General features: G+C 37.2%; 1 protein-coding gene across 1 annotated transcript in view; it reads right to left on the bottom strand.

Annotated features, from left to right (window-relative positions):
* The window catches only part of FMN2 (formin 2), a 433,801-nt gene that overhangs the window by 82,735 nt on the left and 327,540 nt on the right, over nt 1–23,526 (bottom strand). The window contains exon 20 of the mRNA XM_077761768.1: nt 18,030–18,122. Within this exon, the coding sequence (XP_077617894.1) occupies nt 18,030–18,122 (93 nt within the window). The remainder of the gene's footprint in view (nt 1–18,029; nt 18,123–23,526) is intronic.

Below are 23,526 nucleotides of genomic sequence, written 5' to 3'. Positions count from 1 at the left end.
CTTTCAAGTAAGTCTATTTATTTTCTGAAAGTGATAAAGAAATAAGATAAAGAAAGCTGAAAGTGATATAGAAATAAGATTATTTTCTATAAACCATGTCAACATCTTATTGCTAATTATTTTATTCCCTGAGCTATATTTTCAAAAATATAAATATTGTTTTCAGTTCATTTCTAATGGCACAGACGGCTTTGTGACTAGTTTTAAATGCCAGAGTTACTTTTAGCAACAATTTCCTATATACTTACAGCATACTGTCAATACACTTTCATAAGTATGCAAAATTTGCTAGATAGGAGTTATAAAAGGTTCCAATTTTCTATTTAAAGAATGACCGACTTTCCCATTCTTTGTTTTTAGCTTAAAAAATTTTTTTTTAATTTTTGAGAATAAGAGAGAGAGAAAGTGCATGACCTGGGGAGGGGCAGAGAGAGAGGGAGACACAGAATCCAAAGCAGCTCCAGGCTCTGAGCTGTCGGCACAGAGCCCGACGCAGGGCTGAAATTCAGGAACTATGAGATCAGGAGCTGAGCCAAAGTCAGATGCTCAACCGACTAAGCCACCCAGGAGCCCCAAATGTTCCCTTTCTTTATAGCATATAGCTTATTTCTTTTCTTTTCTTCTTCTTCTTCTTCTTCTTTTTTTTTTTTTTTNTTTTTTTTTTTTTTTTTTTTTTTTTTTTTTTTTTTTTTTTTTTGACATGTTAATGAGAATGGTGGCCTTCTAGTCATTCACAATAATGGGAACTACAGAAAAGTTTTAAAAAGCATTAAAATAAACAGGTTCAAGGCTTGGTGTGAAGTGACCTTCAAGTTGTCATCCAGTCACCTGAGGCTCCCTGCACCTCTACTGCCAGGAAGCCTCAGCCACCTCTGGTGGGGGAATTGGTGTGACTCCTAATGGACAACACCGACCCAGGGCATCCCTGGTCTCAGGGTCCAGGACCTGCCTCTCCCACGTGGCACATGAAAAAGCTACAGTTTCTTGGCATGGTTCTTACCACTAAGCTCATTTTCATATCCCATCGGGGTCAGTGTTTGGGATTAAAATATGACATTTAGAATCAGGCAGACCTATGCAAGAATTCTGTATCAGCCACTAAATTGTGTTAGATTTTAATAATCCTACTAATCACATTGATTTTCTAACTTTTCTTTATCATTAAAACAGGGTAATAATTTCCTTTCCATTGAGTTGCCTAATGAAATAAGGCATAAACCACCTGCTGCATAGGTAATAATTTAGAACCTAGAGTACCCAGATTCAGAATGGGGCTTATATATTGCTAAAATAAGAATGCTTCCTTGTAACAATATAAATAAGTTACAGGCCAAGAGATATCACAGGAGACTCAAAAACTTTTACAAAACTCAAGTAATTAACTCTATAGTTAGTATCCTTTCTTGTTTTTTACTTCTACTTAATTTGTGTGTGCTGTTGTTTTCATAGGCTCCCAGCACTTATAGTATAAGCAGAGGCTAACAGTTTCTGAGTCTTTGTGTGGAGGTACAGTAGTAAATGAAATTGCTGCGTGGGGGACGACAGTACCTTTTGTAAACTCAGGGAGAAACTACAGAAATCCAAAAGATAAGATGATATGTTCAAAGTTTGCAATATTCCTCTAAAGCATACATTTGATACTGAGAACAGAGTTTAAAGTGGGGAGAAGAGAGTCAGAATGATGAAAGAAAACAATCAATCCTGTACTGATACTAGAGGGAAGAAAAAGTACAATGTAGTTTCAGAAGGAAGGCAAAATAAGAAGAGGTCTGTACCGTCACATAATCTGCAGAGAATATTAGCAACTCATAGACCTAAAATCTAAACTTAGAAATAAATGGACCTTATAGGAGCTGATCAATCAACTGTGCACTTCTGGGGCAAACTGGGTATTAAATATTAATCAAAATACTGCAGTTGTCGTAGTGATGGTCTCCCTTTGCCCCCCACATCTTAATAGCGATATGCAATTTGAGGCAGAGGAAGCTTGTAGTTAAAACCATATAATAAAAGAAACACTGAACTTTTTAGGAGGTAGCCTTTATTTATTTAGGTGGTTAGTTTCACCTCCCCTCCGCCATCCATTTATTTATTTTAAGGCTAGGGCATAATATTACCTTTCAGGTCCAATTTTGCCAGAGATCATTGGCATGGACATTCCTATGTCCCTAGACATGAAACTGGTTGAAAAATGTTTCAATGATTCTATTTGGCCATTTTCGGCTGAATTCAGTGATATCTTCTCCAACAGCACTAATACTTCCTCCCCCCAAATCTCTGCTCCCACAAATATTTTCTGGTGTTTGTTGTCCTACTAAGTTACTATTTTGACCCAGTGATTACTGTCTGTAGTCACTTGTCTGGCTCCAGACTCTTTTGCAATGTTAAATATTTCTGCTGAACTTGTTCCAAACGACTGTGAGTAAGCAGAGGCACGGAACGGACGCCCTTTCTGATCTGGAGCTTTCATGAGGGAATACCACATATTCCCAGGTAATTGGAGACAGAGTTGTATTTGAGTAATATCAGATGGAAGGCAACTTAGAACCCTTTCATCTGCTTGTCTAGGCTCTAAATCTTTTTGCTATTTTTCCTTTTATTTAAAGTGTTAACTAGTTTTTGTTTATAATTAGCTATGAATGTGCACTTCATCTGCTTTTAAGTGCAGCCAGTATGGGTTATTTTTTAGACAGATGCAGTGCCTTTCTTTTGAGTCATTTAAAGTTGTCATTTAATTGCAGATATATTACTTTGGTTTTGAAACTTTTGAGACACTGATCCTTTTGACAATGAACTGAAAGTCAAGTAAATTTAGGCAGCTTATAGAGGTCAGACACTGAATGATGATCAGAACTTCTGTCCTTAGACAGCAAAGGAAATAACGAACGCAATGCCTTCCTTCCTTGATGCTGCAAATGTTCTTGGGACAATAAAATAAATGCTGTGGAATACTCCTAGGAGAAAGAAAGCAAATATCTACAGAGTATAAAATTACAATTTGGCCTTTGCAATAATTCATAGGCAACTTTGAGTTACTACTGAGGGTTGTTCCTACTTAGTGCATAAAAATACGTACCATTTGTGTTCCTAGAAATAGAAAAGTGTATAAACATAATGAATAGGTGATTGCTGTAAAAATTCAAGAAACATACACACTATAGTAAATGATGCATAGTTCAAAAATTTGATATATGTGGCTTCTGGCCAAGCCTAAAATGCAAGAAAGCCATGTGCTATTATCACCCAGCCTGATGTAGTTATTGAAGTGGTCCTTAGTGAAATTCCTTTCTAAATCTTCTTTTTTAAGCCCAAAGTGAAAACGACATGGGAAAACATAATGGGCATGTATGAGTTTCACATTCTGTGAACAATACAAGTATAAAAAGAGTTATTGATTTCCAACAGAAACATTGCTTATACCATCTAATTTTAAGATTATAGACAAATCCAACATATTATTCTACCTATATTCTAAGTAAATCTCTCATAAGCTTTCAGTAATCAACATTTTTAAAAAAGACACATCTGGGGCAAATTCACTTCTTTTTTTCTTTTTCAAGTAGCAAATACCTTGAAGAAGATAGATCAAGCACACCTGTTTACTAATTACAAGCTGAAGGAAATCACAAGGAGGAGATAAGCAGTTAAATAACTTGCACAACATATAAGAAATATTAAGAGTAAGAGATAGGATTCAAACACACACAGCCTGATCCCAGAGCCACACTGTCAATTCAATCATGAGCGCAATTAAATGAAACATTTATCTATTGAGAGAGATGTTAATAAGGAAAACGGAAAGGCAAAATGCTGAGCTGGGACAAATGACTGGTGAACAAACATCAGTTAAATGAAAAAAGTAGAGAACTAGGGAGGACATTTAAACACCAAACAGCAAGAAAACAGGTGCAAAGATGTAAGTGCCACATGGTCCGGGATATCAAGAAGGAAGGATATGATGTAGAATAGATGGGAAATATAATGAAAAATAATTGGCCAAAAAGCTGTAGACAGAGGTAAGTTCAGCCTCTTATGCTGTGATATCATAACAAATGAGGCACCTCATTCACTTTAAACCAATGGAAAGAGATGTCCACCTCTGGACTTGATTAACAAGAACCAAACTTACCTCCTGCTGTAATCAACCAAAAAACTGGATAAAATATATGAAACAACAGTCTTCATATATTGGACAACTGGCAGCACAAGGCTCTCGTCTATGAAAGAAGGTAGACAAACTAGTTGAACCCTAAAATCTTCCTGGATTTCTGTCTAACGGCAATTTCCAGACTGTGGGCCCCAGAAGAAGAACCCAAATAAGCCAGTCAGTCTCCCTGAGTCGAGGAACTACATACAGGAGTTTGGGGAGTCTGAAGTAGCTGAAGTTAAGGGTCTGAGAGCCAGAGAAGAAACAGCCTTATAGAAAAAAGGCCACAAATCTGCATTAAGGTCTCTTTGGGTGTTTGCCGAGTATTAGGTGGCACATGTATAGAGTGAAGATCTGTACATCAAAGCAAAGAATCAAGGAGCTATAAACTGAGTAATTCCCAGAGCCCATACAGGGCCTAGTGGTGTTCAAAATCCGGAGTTACAGTGGAGAACTGTTGCTGACCATGTGGGACAGGACAGCTCTTGGAGACCCCAGTGTGTGTGCAGGGGAGGTGGGGCCGGGGAGCACCTTGTAGTAGGACTGAATTATCCCTGGTGTGAAGGATACTCTAGCCCCAGCAAAGCTTAAACACATGCCTTAAAGGATCAAACTGAGACATAAGTAATTTAAATTGTCCACACAAAGAAAGCCAAATATCTTTAAAATAATATACAAAATCCACACAGTCAATGACAATAACAGTGCCTAGGATATAATAAAAAATTACTAGACCAACCAAGTATCAGAAAATGTGATCAAGTACCAGAAGATAAATCAATCAGTAAAAACAGAACCAGGAATGACAAGAGATGAACTAGCAAACAAAACAAAAACATTAAAATTAAAACACCCATTATAACTATTCTCAAATAGTAAAGAAAAACATGAAACAGGTTGGGGCAAGGCTGAATGTATCAGTCTGTTCAGACTGCTGTCACAGACTTGCAGCTTAAACAACATTCATTTGTCACAGTTCTGGAGGCTGGAAGTCTGAGATCAGAGTGTCAACACAATAGGTTTCAAGTGTGAGCCTTCCTACTGGTTTGTAGTAACTTCCGGCTGTATTTTCACATGGTGCAGAACAGAGAGAGAGGCAAGCTCTCTTATGTCTTCTCTTCTAAGGGCATTAGTCTAATTTATGAGGACTCTACCTTCATGACGTAATCACCTCTTAACGCCAACACATTAAGAGTTTCAATATATGAATTTTGGAAGACACAAATATGTAGTATATAACAATGAGAGATACAAAAGAAAGAACCAAGTGGAACTTGCAGAGAGAAAAACACAGTATCCGAAATGAAAAATACAATTGAATTAAAAATGAACGTTCACTTAAAATGAAAATAACATGACATCAGATATTTCAGAAGCAAAAAAGCAGAAAAGTAACTAAAGGTATAATGGCCAACTGTTCTCCAAATCTGATAAAAACTATAAACTCCCAGATCCAAGAGGTCTGTTAACTACAAGCAATAAAAATATACATATACAAAAGTGCACATTAGTATCCAAATCCTAAAAATCAACAATAAACACAGAAGGTTAAAACAACCAGAAGTGGGAGGAAATACATTTTATATCAAGGAACAAAAACTAAAATTATTAAAGACTTTGTGGGAGGCAGAATAACGGCTTTCCAAAGATGTTTACATTTTAGTCATCAGGATCTATGAATATGTCACGGGGGAATTGTAGTTGCAGATGGAATTAATGTAGCTCATCAGTTGATACTGAGAAAAGTCCCCCTGTATTATCTAGATCGGCCCAAAATAATCACAAAACCCTTAGAAGTGAAAGAGAGAGGCAAGAAAGTCAGTGTCAAAATGACACAACATGAGAAAAACTTTTATCAGACATTCCTGACTTTGAAGACACAGGGAAAGCCAGAGTCAAGGAATAGAGGGAACCTCCAGAATCTGAAAAAGACAAGGAAATGGATTCTGCCTTAGAGTCTCCAGAAGGAACAAAGCTCTGCTGGCACCATAATTTTAGCCCAAAAAGATCTATTTGGATGTGTGATATCCGGAAATATAAATTGGCGTGGCTTTAAGTCAACAAAGTTGTGGTAATTTTTTTATAGCAACTATAAAAAACTACTGCAAAGGAAACTAATATAAATTTCTCATCAGAAATTATGCAAGCAGAAGACAAAAGAAAAATACCCCGATGTGTGGCAAGAAATAAGCAAAAAAAAAAAAAAAAAATCAAGAACAACCCTGTTAATTGGCAATTCTATGTCCGGTGAAAATATCAAAAATGGAGAAGAATAAAGGAATAAATAAAACATGTCAAGGAATCAAATGCTAAAAGGTTTGGCACTGGCAGACCTACATAAGAAGAACTGTTAAAGGAAGTTATTCAGTTAGAAGGAAAATGATATCAGACAGAAACTCTGATGTATACAAATGACTGAAAAGAACTAGAAATGCTAAATATGTGGAAGAATATAAGAGATATTTTCTCATTTATACCTTTCTTTGAAATATAATTGACTGTTAAAAGTAAAAGAACATTATATTGTTTTTGATTATGATTTATATGGAAGTAAAAATATGGCAACAATACAAGGAACAGGAAGGACAATGGAAGTAAGACTGTTGTAAAGCTCTTAGATTACACTTGAAACTGAATAAAATTATAGACTGTGACAAATTAAAGAGGTATAATGTAAACCCTAGAAAAAACACTAAAAAGAGAAAACAAAAAGAAAAAGCTGATAAGGCAATGGTAGAGATAAAGTGAAATACTCAACTAGTCCACAAGAAGGCAGGGAAAGAGGTAAAAAGGAAAACAACATGACAGATAAAAGACAAATACAAAGACAGTAAATGAAATGCAGCCATATTGATTGTTATATTAAATGTAAGTGGCCTAAATACTTGATTAAAATATGAGAATTTTCAAATTGACTAGAAAAGTTTTAACTATAAGCACTCTCAAAAAAATCCCACCTAAAATATTAATATACACTTAAGTTAAAAGTAAAAGAAATAGAAAAAGGTGCATCACACAAGCACTAATCACAATAAATCTAATTAATCAAGGTACTCTTAAAAATTAAAGAATCCAGGGGCACCTGGTGGCTCAGTCGGGTAAGCATCCCACTTTAGCTCACATCAGAATCTCGCAATCTGTGAGTTTGAGCCCCATGTCAGGCTCTGTTCTGACAGCTCAGAGCCTGGGCCTGCTTGGGTTCTATTTCCCCCTTTCTCTGCCTTTCTCTCTCTCTCTGTCTCAAAACTAAATAAACATTTTAAAAAATTTTAAAGAGTCCAGTTAAAAACCTAAGAATTATCCCTCAGACAAGACTCTAACAAGTCATTATCACCCTACTAGATTTGGCACTTGAGGTGAAACCATTTGCCATCTGGGTTAGATGGTTTCTCTCTCCTACGTGTCATAGATCTATGCCTCACCAGTGTTACTCATCTTCAGAGTAGAGATAGATAATCAGAGACATCCTATGTGGACATACTCCCTTAATTCTAATGTTCCTAACAGTCCTAATGCCCAAATAAGATCAAAAACAAAAAAAAAAAATCTGTCAAGCAGAAAATTGCCAGACTGACAGATTTTAAACACTAACCAAAAATCTTTGTAATTCTTAATGGTAAAATTTATTAAGTTAGGAATATTTCCCTTGGAATCAACAGGTTGTTATTTCCTAAGGAATTATAGAAAAGGATCCTTTGGTTTTACTATACCCGAATTGCTCTTGTAACAAAAAAAAAGTTTATACTTTTAAAAGTAGTAGTCATAAATTCAATTTCTCGCTGACTTTTCTTAAAAAAAAAAAAACAACAACTAGAAGCGTCATATCATCTCCATTAAAGAATGCATTGGGGTTCTGCTATAAGAACATAACTATTGGTCAGGACTCTCACAGTGGATCCTATCCAAGCATCCAGGACCTAAGGAAGGAAAGCTGAGGTTAGTCATGAAAAATATGCAGTTAATAGTTTATAACATAATATGGAGGGCAAATGTAGAATATTTTAATAAAATAGTTCAGCTATTTGACATTTTAAAATATATTGGATATAATTTAAATATATCTAAATTGTAATGCCTTTTAATCATGATACTAAGCATAATTCAATCTTTTCCAAAAGACTTTAGGTTACTATGAGTTTCACTCATGATTGTACTAGAATACAATGAAAGTAACAAGGAAAAATGGAACTTTTAGGAAGGGCTTAGCATAATAGAAGCAAGAGACTATTTTGAGCTAGGATAGTGTTAAAGCAAGGAAGCTGACGTGTTGAGAAAATCCACAGGACTTAGTCATGCTTACACAAGAGAAGCAAGGTCAGGAGGAACAATCTCTCCCTCTCTCTCTTCCCTCCTCCATGCATGTACCCGTGAGCATGTTTCCTCTCTCCTCTCTCTCACTGTCACTCCCTTCCTCTCTCTCAAATAAACATGACAACGAATTTTTTAAAGTAGTCCATTAAAAAAATAGAATAAGGCTGATATCTCTTTTGCCCCAGCAGTTCAACATTTAGGAATATACTGTATACATATGCAGTATGAGAAATGTACACATTTATTCTCTATAATTTTTCTCCTTTAAAAGCAATGTTGTAGGAAAGAAGATTTGTGAATAAAGAAATGAGCAAGTCAGTGGTATGTTTTTACAATGGAATACTATAAAATCATCAAGAATGTACCAATATGAAATTACCTCAAAGACCTTTTATTGAAAAAATCCAAGATAGACCTCTATTTTCAACCATACTGAGGACCAGATATCACAAAGTTTCACAACAAAGCACACAAAGATACCAGATGAAAGTAAACTTGAATGTGTGGCTGAGTTGGCTAGAAAATAAGGAAAATTCTCTGTGGCCATAAAAACAAATAGGAACAAGGGTTCTAAAGGGGTATAAACAGGCACTGCCTTAGGGACATTAGTAAACCCAGCAACTTACAGTTGTAGTTTGAAAGGCCATACAGGAAAATTGTGAACAGGACTACAATTCTCCAAGGTGTCCAAAGAGACACTCTCAGTGAGGAGGAAACTGAAAAGTATTATACCTCACTAAAGTAGACATTGAAGAAAGGTGTCCATCTTTTTGTGGCTCCGGATGGGAGGGGAAGCCCTCCTACATAAGAATCCATAATCCCAAATGGACAATCAACTGTGTATTGGGTCTCAATCCACAATAGGTGATCCTAAAATGCATGGCAAAACTGTATTTTAAAGTAGTTCTTGGTTGGTAGTGCCCCCTGATGATTAGCCAAAACAAGCCTATAGAGAAATAGAAAACATATAAGAGCCTGAGAGAAAATTTAGATTAGAAGCCAAGACACAAAAATTGGACCAAAGCAGAGTTGACAACCCAATTAGGGAAGAGTCTAAGGTGCCCAGACTCCGGAGAGGAATTCATTTTCAGCCCAGAATTTTATGATTAGTAGACATCTCTCAAAAGCAACTGTGATATACATTTCCATAGACAAAGAAAAAAAAAAAGAGTCTACAATCCAGTCTCATGCCACAGTAACTTAAAAAATTTAAGTTTATTTTTTTATTTTGAGAGAGAGAGAGCAAGCGACCAGGGGAGGGCCAGAGAGAGAGAGAGGGAGAGGGAAAATCCCAAGCAGGCTCTACACTGTCAGTACAGAGCCAGACACAGGGTCTGAACCCACAAACCATGAGATCATGATCTGAAGTGAATTCAAGAGTTGGACGCCCTACCAACTGAGCCAGTCAGGCACTCCTCCCCCCAAAGGAACTTTTATTTTTTTTAATTTTTTTTAAGGTTTTTTTTTTTATTTATTTCGAGAGAGAGAGAGAGCGTGAGCAGGGGAGGGTCAGAGAGAGAGGGAGTCACAGACTGAAACAGGCTCCAGGCTCTGAGCTGGCTGTCAGCACAGAGCCCGACGCGGGGCTCGAACCCACGAACCGTGAGATCATGACCTGAGCGAAAGTCGGACGCTTAACCGACTAAGCCACCCAGGCACCCCCCAAAGGAACTTTTAAAGAGTATACTTCAGAGAGAAGAAAAATCATCTTAGAAGGAAGGCTTAGGAGGAAGCATGAGGGTATGGTGAGCAAAGAAAATGGTATTGGTTATAAAAAAATAAGATGATACTATACCATTGGAAAAGAATGGCATATAAGTATAAACGGGTGAGGTTAGAGTTGAAGCATTCCAGGGACTGTATTATTTTAAATCTTAGATTTTGTTAAACAATCCTGTTGAAATATCCAAGGTATATATTAAAAGAATGAAGATGCAAAATGTAGTAGAGGGGAAATGTGGAATGAAAAGAAGACCATCTATCAGTTGGTGATAATGTATTTACAAAGTCAGCGTCTCCGTTCCTCTAACCGTCTCTCTTTACAATAGGCCATTTCCATGCTTCCTGTCCATATAACACTGAGGGACACATCAGTGTACACAGTCAGGAAAAAGAAACTAAGAAATGAAATGGTCATGACTTGCAGTGATCTCATTTAGGTTATAATATATATACATAAATATAAAATCATATTCTTGGGGCGCCTGGGGGGCTCAGTCGGTTGAGCATCCGACTTCGGCTCAGGTCATGATCTCACGGTTCGTGGGTTCCAGCCCCGCATCGGGCTCTGTGCTGACAGCCCAGAGCCTGGAGCCTGTTTCAGATTGTGTGTCGCCCTCTCTCTGCCCCTCCCCCGCTTGCATTCTGTCTCTCTCTCTCTCAAAAATAAATAAACATTAAAAAAAAATTTTAAATATCAGTATTCTTATCTGTGTCATATGTATACAACATATAAATGCCCTCCACATATACAGTTGACCCTCATTATTCATGAATTCTATACTGGTGAATCTGCCTGCTCACTAAACTGGATTTTATTCCTAAGTGTACACTTGCAGTGCTTTGGTAGTTTTTTAAGGACATATGCATAACAGTCACCTGACACATCCATTCCCGGCGACGGCGGAACAAGGCCAGGCTCTCATACTGTAAACATGTGTCCTCTTCTTAGTCTATGATGATACTTTTTTTGCATTTTTGTGTCTTTTTTGGAGGTAACTTATCTTTTTTAAATGGCCATCAGGTATGGTGTTGCAGTGCTGTCTACTGCTTGTTCCTAAGCACAAAAAGGCTGTGATATCCCTTACAGAAAGTACTTGCGTTAGATACGCTTGGTTCAGGCACGATTCATGGTGCTGCTGGCTGTTGGTTCAGTATTAATGAATCAACAATGTATATAGTACATAAGGTCTTCAACGTGAAAACACATAAGCTTTGGGGCGCCTGGGTGGCTCAGTCGGTTGAGCGTCCGACTTCGGCTCAGGTCATGATCTCACGGTTCGTGGGTTCCAGCCCCGCATCGGGCTCTGTGCTGACAGCTCAGAGCCTGGAGCCTGTTTCAGATTCTGTGTCTCCCCCTCCCTCTGACCCTCCCCTGCTCACTCTGTGTGTGTCTCTCTCAGAAATAAATAAAATATTAAAAATTTAAAAAAAAATAAGCGTAAAAAATAAAGCCTATTTAAAAAAAAACACTATGACCACACATAAAACAAGGTTGTATATTGACTGATGGATGAAAACTAGACCGATATAACCAAAGCATTGATGAAACTGAACCTTGTATTTGTTCCGAGGAGCAATATGGTTCAGTGTTAATTAATTCAGTACTGATGGCAAATTTATAGAACATACCTAATAGAAAATAATAATAAAGCTTATTTTTGTGTTATCTATAAATATAAAACACATAAAACTATAATTTATATGTATGCATGTATATGTCTATTATATACACTATATATAAAATAAATATAAAGTTATACATGTCTAAAATATTTTGTAATAAAAATGAACAAGCAAGGGACAAAAGTAACATGTAGAGGATGCAACCACTAGTAAAACATATATAAACACAGGTATATATGCACATACATACATACATACGCTTCTGCATGTACCAACTACTTCTGGAAGAAGAGAAATGAAACCCAACCTTGGTTAAAACACAGGAAAGTAATAGTAAGAAGACTTACATTTCATTTCATACCTAAATTTTACAATATATGCATGAATTATTAAAAATTGCTTCTTCCACTTATTCACTAAAAAATAAACAATGAAGCCAAAGTCCCATGACAATGACAGGGAATAGAGGAGGGACTTGACTGAACTGATAAAGTCATCCCTTCATTCATTCATCTATGAAATAAACATTTATTTGGAGTCTGTTATGTACTAAGTGCAGAGGACACAGCAGGGAACACAATATGGAGACGTTTAGTATGAGGCAGCGGTGGGAACATCCAAGTAGAAATGTGCAGGAGGCACTTGTTAGCAAACCTCATATGGAATCAATTCCCACCGCTCCTCAGCAGCTCTTTGATCATTTCTCATCCACAGCACAGAATGAATGACTGTGGCCGGTGGAAGAAATCGAACCCTCAGAGAGAAGTGGTGATATGGACTATTCTTCTTTACAGAAGGATCATTTCAAATTCATGCTTCTTCCATGTTAACAGAGACAGGAGGGGGACAATGGAATAATCATTTATCAACAGGGAAAAGAGCTTTGTCTATCCGGTGCAAAGCATCTGCATGCATATTGCATGAATACAGAAATGTTCTCACTTTCCAGTTCTGATACTGTGACTTCTGAGTTTAATTGCATCCTCTACATATGATTGCTTCTGCATTATGGTTTCCACCACCGGACATTACACAACTCATTTATCCACTACCTCTTGGAACCCCTAATGATATTTTAAATAATTTTTAAATTAAAATAAAATATAGCTAAAGCTTCTTAGGGAAGATTTGGGTTTCAGCATGACTTTGCCATCTGTTGTGTAACTTTAGTCATATACAAAGCCCTCTGAGTCTTTGTTTCCTGATCAGAAAATGGGAATAACAGTGGCTTCTCAGACTGTCCTAAAGAATTGTGAAGCTAAAATCACACAGAGTAAAAAAGGGCTTCAGTTAATTCTTTAGCACAACAAGATTGGTATTAACGCTTAATATTATTATTGTTATATGAATAATAAGTAAAAAGTTGTGTGCTTAAAAGACAATTGTTTGCTTTTCAATTTTAAATGGTCAATGAAAGACTTCAAACATATGATGCATCCTACACTTTTAACATCACTAAAAAAATTCTCAGTATATTTTCTGAAAAAGAAATAAAAACACTACCAAAGACGCCCACCCTGAATATGGAGCACTGCTTACAGGGCACCATGGGTACCATGTCCAGCAGAACATACTTCCGGCAGACTTCCCAGTCTTCGGTACAGTTAATGCTACTGCTTTCACCATCTCCTCATTCTCAATCATCGAATTACCAATACCAGGGGCGCCTGGGCAGCTCAGTCGGTTAAGTGTCTGACTTCCGCTCAGGTCATGATCTCGCGGTTTTTGGGTTCGAGCCCCACATCAGGCTCTGTGCTGGCAGCTCAGAGACTGGAGCCTGTTTCAGACTGTGTCTCTCTGTCCCTATCCCACTTGTGCTCTGTCTCTCTCTGTCTCAAAAATAAGCTCTAAAAAAATTTTTTTTATTTAAAAAAAAGAATTACCAATACTAAAGATTGTATGCTGAGGGTGGAAGTTTCAACATTCTTATAATGATACATATATAATTACAAATTTATGCACTGTCACCTTGGCTCTATTCCTTCATTTCAGCTATAACTTACTATGCTTCATTTCAGGAAGAAAGTTTGGGAAGAGAAGGGGTGGAGGTATGGAGAGTTAGGCTAATACTTAGGCTAATAAAAATCTCATCAGCCATTTCTGATTTATAAAATCACAATAAGGACTTCATATAATAGCATGGAGAGAAATGACCCTTAATTTGCCATTTACCTCCCGCCTCAAACAGCTGAGCTTGGGTTTGAAAATAAACACTTATCCAAGTGTACCATATGAGTAAAGAGGCTTTGAAGGCCAACGACATAGAGCTAGGCTCCTATTTCTTTCCCAGCAATCTCCCCATGTACAGACACCTAGAAAGGCAATTCTTCATATCTATGCATATGGTTTTCATATGCTTACTTTGTCCATAATACAACTTTGACTCAAAAAGAAAAGGGAAAAATAAAGAGGAAGGAGTCTGCTGAGTTCTGAGAGATATATTAGCTTAGCATGAGCTTCCCTAGTGATCTCATTTATCTCCTCTTTCTTTCCTCTTGCTTTCTGCCACTTGAAAAAAGAAGCACAAAGGAAAATTAAGCAAAAACTACAGATAAATCCTGGATAAGTGTCCAGTGATTACTAATTAGGTTTCTTCATAATACATCTAAAAAATAAAATCATCACGTATGGTGACATGAATTAGAGAGAAGTTAAATTTTAGCAACTTTGATTAAACCGTTGTCTAACACTTAAGCCGGTTACAGTATCCCACGTAACTTTTAAAACTGTTGCAGTTGCGTCCTTCTACTTCCTTACTTCTCTTGAATGTTAAAAGCTCAGAAAACTGGTTTCCATCTATGCCAATCCAAGAAAATTGTTCTATCCAGGAACTACTATAATCACTCTTTCCTTTCTGAAACTATTCCTAACTCTGGCTTCCATCACAACAGCCTTTCTTAGTTTGCTTTCCACCTAACTAACAACTGTTGGGTCTTCCTATGTCCATCCTATAAGTGCATCCTACTAAAGAGTTCTATCCCTGAGTCTATTTTTCTTATCTTTCTAGGTGATCATATCTACCCAAGAGTCACCTTGCTTATGATGCCCAATCCTCCATCTGTGCTCTCTGCCATATCCAAGGCATATATCCACCTGCTCGATGGGAACATTCACCTGTGAGCCCACTTATGGCCATGCTATCCATTCACATCTTTTCCTATATTTATATTCTCTATCCTAGTGACTAACACCACCACTCCCCACCACACAAGCCTGCAATCTGGACCCTATGCATCACCTCCATATATATATATATTTGGTCACCAAGTAACTTCTCTTCTCTGCTATTGTTACCCCTTAAATATGTCCTCTCTTCAGGACAATTACTATGTCCTGAGAATGGGGCCTCCTCATTTTCTAACAATTTGCCATAACAATTTTGCAAGCACTCTACTGTCTCCAAGTCCGGTCTTTCCGTCTCCCTTCCCAGATTCTGCCAGCATAAACTTTCTTAAGTCTTTCAACCTCTGCTCCCCAAGGATTCAGGATGAAGCCCAAGTTCTTCAGGCAGGTTTGTAGATGTGGGGCTGGGGAAGTGTGGTAGCTTCTGTACAAAAGCATCTGTTTTCTCACCACAGGAAAAGATGAGGTTATCATCAGAGTCATGAGGAAGCAGAAGAGAAAGACTGTGGAGGTTTGAGAGGAGAATAGAGGAGCAAATCTCAGAAATGGAGAAAAGTAAATTTACATGGAAAATCTTAGAGAAGTGCTCAAATGAGTTCCAACAGCAGGTCCGTGGTCGTGATTTTAGGTGATACCAGTTGGTGTTGCTGTAAGTACCCTCCTACCTTCAAAAGAGCTGAGCTACTTTGGTTTAAATTCAGAGACAGCAAAGAGATGGGCTTGATGAGGGTTGTTTGGTTTTGTCAGGTGAGCCACACTGTGTACAATGTGCTAGGCACTGTTCTAGAGAAAGGAATAGCAAGAAGCCAAACAAGGCTGCCTTCTTAATGGAGCTCACATTGTTGAGGGACCAATCAAAAATACAACTGCAGAAAGCAGTAAGTACTACAAAGAATATAATGCTGGCTGGAGTTCAGAACATTATTTGAGAACATTAATTAGTGTTAATATTATTGAGAACTTCAGTTCTTCCAAAGATGGTACATTGCTGGCACCATTACAAACAAGGAATGCCTTGCAGAAGCAGGACTTAATTCTCTAAATCTGCCTCTTTTAAAGCAGGGGTGAGGACATTCCCAAGGAAGAGGTGTTTAAGCAGAGTCCATAAAATCTTGACTTGAGAAAAACTGGGAAGACAGGGAGTAACAAAGTGGGTGAATCCGTGGAGCATAGGGCTAGTTGCAATCCAGACTGTTCATGTGTGTTCCATAGATCACACAATAGCCGAATTATGAGGATAAGAGATGTTTCTATTATGTTGTGGGAGCTAATGAAATAAAAATGTTCGTCCAGTAATGGGCATAGTCTCTTGAATTGTTGGAGAGAGATTTTAGATTTAGAAATGTGACACATTTAAAAAGACTTTGATGGGATGATAAAAAAAAATTAAGACTTTGATAGGATATATAAAGACATTAAAATACCTATGTGAGGTCATCGGAGCACAGAGGTTAATGTAATAAAACTATTTCATTATTGAGGAAAGCCTAATTATAAGCAAAGGTTTGGCATATATTTTTGCACAAAAGTGCAATGCATTTTTCACTCATGTTTAAAGCTGAACTTTTTTCTTCCAAATTTTGACATATTTGATCAACGTAAGATGTTCCAAAGAATTTGCTATTGACATTATCTGACATCTGGATAATATACAATGTAAGACCCACTAAGACATATATATATATTTTTTTCTTATTCACTGCTATTGAATATCTAGACGAATAGAGGTACTCAAAATTGTTTTCAATGAACACGTGATCAAAATGCACTTGAACAGGACCAGAGAAAAAGTAACTGAAAGTGATGGAAGAAGAGCATTGAAGAAAGACTCATTTCCTTCCTTAATGAGTTAATGAATTAAGGACTCCTTTCTTCATATAAGCAAAAAGAATATCCCATCCTTTACCCTCATAGTTCTCCCAAATTACATGTTCTTGATCTAAATATCCCACCTAATGGAGAAAGCAACACTCATTTTTATCCATCGTTAAGAATGTACTGAGCTTACAGTGCCCTCTAATATGCAACTGTAAGACTCTGATTTTGTTCCAAGGACTATTTAGGAATTATTGAGTAGATTTTCCACTCTAAGACATGAGGACCTGAGAATTCAGAAATGACAATCACTTTGATTTATGAATCTGACCAAAGTTCTGTTTCAATCTTCATGATGCTCTTAAGTGATTAAATAGTATTTTCCCATCTAAAAAAAAAGCTGTGTTTAACATTTAATCAAATTCCAGTATGACTCATTCACTGTATATCATCATTAACGACACTTGAACAACCTATAAAAACCATAGCCTAATAAACAGAGGATGGAGCCAGTCTTCAGAGTGCTACTTGGCCTCAGTCTCAAGCCACGTCAGCCTCTAGAAGAGTTCCTGACAGCAAGAACTTTCCCAGAACATGGCATGACACAAATCTGATCTTCAGAAGAGATGTCATTCTCAAGCAGAAATGTTTTGAGCAGCAAATGCTTTGATATAATTGTAAATTTCAATGACTTAAAATGGTAAGACTTTTTAAATAGTTTTCTTCTTTAAAATTTTTTTGTTTCTTTAATATCTTCTGAAATTTTTCCATCCTTGTTCATGTCACAAGAAGAGTCAAAAATGGTAACACTGATTACATCTTAAGCTTTCCAGAAAAAAGGTGTTAAATATCTAAAGGTATTTATACACCCTTAAAAATAGAATCTAATGTTTTGAAGACCTGGAAAACATCAATATACTTCTTTTTGTTTAGCATTTTCAAAAACTAAATAAATGCCAAGTTGAGCTGAAGTCACAAGCATAGTTAAAACAGAAAAATATCTAATTTTCTACCATAAAGAGCATAAAATTTTAACATCTTTATAAATCGTTACTATCTTAACTGTATATTTACTGTCATTAAAAAACAAAAATAACAAGCATATCCATAATAGTATGTTTACCAAATTGCTAGTATCTCATGGCTGTGTGACTCATGATTAAACATCATTTGTTTTTCTGTGATATCAAAATAATCCCCTTTAAACCAATGCATATTTTTAAAATGCCTTCTACCTGCCTTTCTGGTGAAAAAGGAGGGAAATGCAACATGTCTCTTTCGAATTTACCTTGAATAATAAACTGTTCCATGTTTTCTTTGAAAGGCTGGATGTGCTCTTGTGAGGATACCTGGTATACTTTCCCCGCCTCAACTTCACAGGCTGAAATTAGAGATAGACACTGTTTAGAACGTCACAGTGTTAATGGAGCATGTGCAGCATTTAGAGAGAGACAGAGAGCACAAGTAGTAGAGGGAGAGATCTTAAGCCGGCTCCACGCCCAGGACTGAGCCTGATGTAGGGCTTGATCACACAACCCAGAACCATGATCTGAGCTGAAATCAAGAGTCAGACTCTTAACCAAGTAATACACCAGGTGCTCCATCAACTTTTAAAACATTTTAGCTGATGTTAAAAACCCCTGATAACATGCTAACTGATATACGTTCTACACGTATTTTGGAAACATCCAAAAACTGACAGAAGAAGTCTCTGATCAAGGCTTCGCTTTGGGGGATTGTAAAAACAGGTTCTTGAGAATCTACAATCCAAGTTTGGTCACTGCCAAACCGTGCAAACTTAGGCTGCTCCCTTAAGCTCCAAGCCTCAACCTCATCTATGTAATTGTCATATCACCGGTGTCCACCTCTCAGGGCTGTCATGAGGATCGAATCAGCCAACAGATATAAAGTGTTCAAATAACGTCTGGCAGACCATAAAGCAGTATGTCAGTATTTGTGATCATCTTTCATGTTATTAACTGATTTCTAATACAAGTTTCTCCCAAACTGAAGTCCCTATTTCTAAAAATAAATGACAAATAACCACTTTGGGGCTCATGTTAGTATGGAATTCAATAATTAAGGAGCATATATTACATGCCAGATACTTACTACCTACTATTTAAGTTAATCTTTAGAATAAGTTAATAAAAGTTGACATTACCCATTTTATAGTTGAGGAAAGTTAGGCTCAAAGAGGGCGCTTATTTGTTGATAGGCCCACAAATAGTAAGTATCAGATACATAAATGAAATCCTGATCTGACTCGAGAGTTTATTTTGTTTCTATGCCCATGCCATCATAAATGCCTTAGAAGCCTATAGATCCCACAAAGGTTAATTAAGAATTACTTCTAAGAAAATTTCTGAAGAAACTTTGGTGATAGTGAGAAAGAATTCAAAATTAAAAAGCACATATTTCAAAGACAAAACTTAGAGGACATATAAATATCTGAATCAGGAAAACATGCTTCTCACTACAATTCTTTTTTTTTTTTTTAATAGTTTATTGTCAAATTAGTTTCCACATAACACTCAGTGCTCATCCCCACAAGTGCCCTCCTCCATGCCCATCCCCCCCTCCCCCCACATCCATCAGTCCTCAGTTTTTGTCAGCATTCAAGAGTCTCTCATGGTTTGCCTCTCTCCCTTTCCCCCACCATTTCCGCCCTTCTTCTCCCCCTTGTTCCTCCGTCAAGTTCCTCCTAGTCCTCCTATACGTGCAAACATATGATATTTGTCCTTCTCTGCCTGACTTATTTCGCTCAGCATAACACCCTCAAGGTCCATCCATGTTGCTACACATGGCCAGATGTCATTGTTTCTCATTGCCATGTAGTATTCCATGGTATAGATAAACCACATCTTCTTGATCTACAACTCTTAAGACACGGTTGCCAATTAATTCTTCAAGGAGGCTTTGAAATTTCACTCTTTAAAATATTTTTTCTCTTATTAAAACAGGGTTTCCTCTCCCCTCCAGGTTGTTAGTTTGTCTACGCAGCAGGGTACAGGGGGCTCCACTGTTGGCTCCTATTCTCCCCATCAAATGTAAAAGACAATTATATCCAGTAAGATTTAAGACCACTTAGACATACGCTGGGTTCTCGCTGCCCACATGCCGCAGGACTCCTCACTCTCGGAGAGCAGGCTCTGTAAGCTTTTGACTCTCCGACCCACATCGCTAGCCCAGTATCTTGTACCTTCAGGCTCATACACTAAACTTCCACACATTAGTATTTTCAGAAAGAACTCATCACAGCCGTCTCTAGACTTGCTACCTCCCTTATTTTGTTCTCCTGCTGGTGGTGCCACCATCTGACCTAAATAACGCCCACCAAAGCAGGAGTTATTCTTTACTCTCTCTCCTTATCCCCACACCCTGTTTGTTTACCGCCTAAATACTTCTGAAGTCTGTATCCTCTCCATTCCTGCTTTCTGCTGGGACAAATGCCTTCACTGTTCTTCACTGGGCTACAGTGAAGTTTTCTATTCACTGTATATATATTCATTTATATAATGAGTTTTATTCTTCTATTTTATACATATTATAGAAAGTATATATTATATTATGTATAAAATAGAATTATATATATTTATATCTTTTACTGGTGGCCACATATATATGGCTATGTATATATTTATATTTATCTTTCATTGGTTGTCACTAATCACTAGTCTATCTCACACTTGATTGAGACACACCTAAAAATCATTGATGACGCACCCTTGTTAATACCGTGCATGACACAGGCTGGAATTAATGACCCCCTGGGTCCCTTTGACACCACTTGTTTTATGCTCTTCAGTTTATCTATGTGTTAAGTAAGAGGAGGGACCATAACTTCATCAGTTAGTCTCCATTTGCGTTAAGTCTCCACCTGATATGAACAAGTACTCAACACTGGTTACTGGTAGGTCTAAGCATAAACACTTGACAAATCGTGGGTGTACACTGTTGGCAATATGTTTTCCTTTCACATTTGGCCTTGGAAAGCATGAAAAGTAAATGTTTTCTTATCATCATAAGCAATACCACAGTGGTCATTTAGATCATTTAAATGGATCCACTCTATTAGTAAGGGGATTCAAAGTCAAATTAAAATAATTCTAAATTACTTATGTGACTTATGTGGCATAATGTAAACAGTGTAATTTTATATAATAAAACTCCATACGTTTGTATTCTGTAGGCTTTGTGGGGAGACACTGGTGTTGATTCTTTCAGCTTCAGCCTTGAACGTACTGAATGATACCAAAGTGTCATAACATTTGCAAGAGATGAAGTTATGAAAATTATATACCATGTAGTCATTCTGAGTCTCCAGGTCTGCATGTGAACATTTCTGGTGTCTAGAGGTTCACTGCTTTTAACGTCAGCCCTTCCACTGCCTCAGCTCTCCTCTGTAAATAGTCCTTCACAGAGAGCGTTTTGCCTGCCTTTATCTTCACATACTGACCTTAGTCTTGTCTGCTGGTATAACATGCAAGGAGTCTAATTTTGGGGTAGCAGGTTTCATTTCAAATCTCAATTCTGATCACATAAGAGTGGGTACCTGAGCATGTTCTTCAACAGGATTTTGAAGGGTCACTCCCCAATTCAACAGAAAAGACACCTTTAAATAGACGTTTGTCACTCACTCAAATGAAGTGGTTAGGATAGCTTTTCATATATTTGAAAATGACTCTGTCTACTTTCCTTTCAACTTTAAAATATCACACCCTCTACTTTACTCCCATGGGCTGAAAAAAAAAAGACTGATCTAGAATTCTAAAATAACTGGTGTCCACTCAGACAGTCGGAGAGTCTGTTTGGGTGAGGAGCAAGAACACATATAATCAATATTGCAAACACTGTCAAAACAACTCTAAAGACTATGGAACGGTGATGCCTTACAATGATATGCTAACCAATGCTAATGTATACATGTGCACAAAAAATTTCAAAGAAGGATGTCCTAACAACATCCCACATAAAATACAGACCCACTGCAGTCTCTTAGGACTAAAACTAATGATGGAATTTTTCTGTCATGATTTTTCCAAAATAATTAGAGTGCCTTTTATTTGGGTGAGGGTTTGATGTTTTAAAAATCTATTCTCCCAGGAGTGCCTGGGTGGCTCAGTCAGTAAAGTGTCTGATTTCGGCTCAGGTCATGGTCTCGCAGTCTGTGGGTTTGAGCCCCTTATCCAGCTCTGTGCTGTCAGCGTAGAGCCTGGAGTCTGCATCTGATTCTGTGTCTCCCTCTCTCTCTGCCCTACTCCCACTCATGTTCTGTCTCTCTCCATCTCTCAAAAATGAATCAATGTTATATATACATATATATACACACATATATCTACATATATCTGTATTCCCATTGTCTGAATATATTTCTTTCTTTTTTTAAAATATATTTTTATTTATTTCTAGGAGAGAGAGAGAGAGAGAGACAGCGCGAGCAGGGGAGGGTCAGAGAGAGAGGGAGACACAGACTCTGAAATAGGCTCCAGGCTCTGAGCTGGCAGTCAGCACAGAGCCCGACGCGGGGCTCGAACCCACGAACCGCGAGATCATGACCTAAGCGAAAGTCGGACGCTTAACCGACTAAGCCACCCAGGCGCCCCTGAATATATTTCTTTCTAAACAACATCAACAATGCAAACAAAAAGTAACAACATTATGAATCACAACACTTTCTGGAGTTAGAGGTTTGCTCTTATTTAACTTCAGGAGGTAACATGCTCTTTTAAAACAATATATTTTTCCACAGAGTTTCCTTTAAAGGTTAAATACACAAGACCTTCACCACACTTCTTCCATTAAAATAGATCACACATTACTTACAGTATCAGAAAAAAAGTGAAAAGGCTATCTATGTAGTGAAGAATGATATGTTTATTACCAGATCACTGTGCTTCTTCTGAATTCCTGAACCATCAGCAAACTAGCCAAAGGAAAGGTCTTATAGAATGTTAATATTCAACAATAAGCCTCCAAAAACAAAGCCACACATAAATCAAGCATAAGCTTTTAAAATCAAACTTCTCTTGGAACACAGTAATATGATAAATGATGACATAAGGTCATAATGACATTACTGAAGACTATTTTCTACCAAAGAAAAATAAACTTGACTATTTCTAGCTATTCTCCTTTTCCAAATCATATCATATTTCACAGGGACAATTTTTTATTTCTGAAAATGAACATTACTACTAGCTCAGAACTTTTCACAGAAAAATGAAGCAAATTATAGAAATTTGCAGGAATTCTGAGCTAACACTGAGACTCTTTAGGAACAGGCATACCAAGTTCTCCTATAACCTCTCCTCAGTTTATACTGATAAATCTCTCATAAAATATTCAAGACCGAATTTACTTAAAATGGAATTAAAGTTGTGCCAAAATTTGGTTGAAAGATATATGTGCACAAGAATGGCGGGCTTTAACTCCTAAATATTGATGAAACAATGAGGCCGGAAACCCTAATAGGCACTAGAACTCGTGGGTGAAAGTCTGCTGAGAAATAAGATATTTACATACTCTCAAAGAGTCAAGTAACAAATTACTTACTAATTATTAAAAAAACAAACAAAATGAAAACAAAACAAACCAAAGAAACCTCAGACAACTTCACTGTAGAGGAACTGCCTAAACGCAGTGACAGGAATGGCCAAGGTCACAGACACATCATCTTTAGCAGTAATGAGAGAAGCTGACGCCATGGGCCTGCAGAAATGACACAGACCATTTCTGCAAACAAAGCCAATGGAGGAGACATCTATAAAAAAAAAAAAAAAAAA

This window comes from Crocuta crocuta, unplaced genomic scaffold (genome assembly GCF_008692635.1).
Source record: "Crocuta crocuta isolate KB4526 unplaced genomic scaffold, BGI_CrCroc_1.0 scaffold243, whole genome shotgun sequence".
NCBI lineage: Eukaryota > Metazoa > Chordata > Mammalia > Carnivora > Hyaenidae > Crocuta > Crocuta crocuta.
Note: the sequence above shows the minus strand (reverse complement) of the source record. Positions and strands in the feature narration are given on the sequence as shown.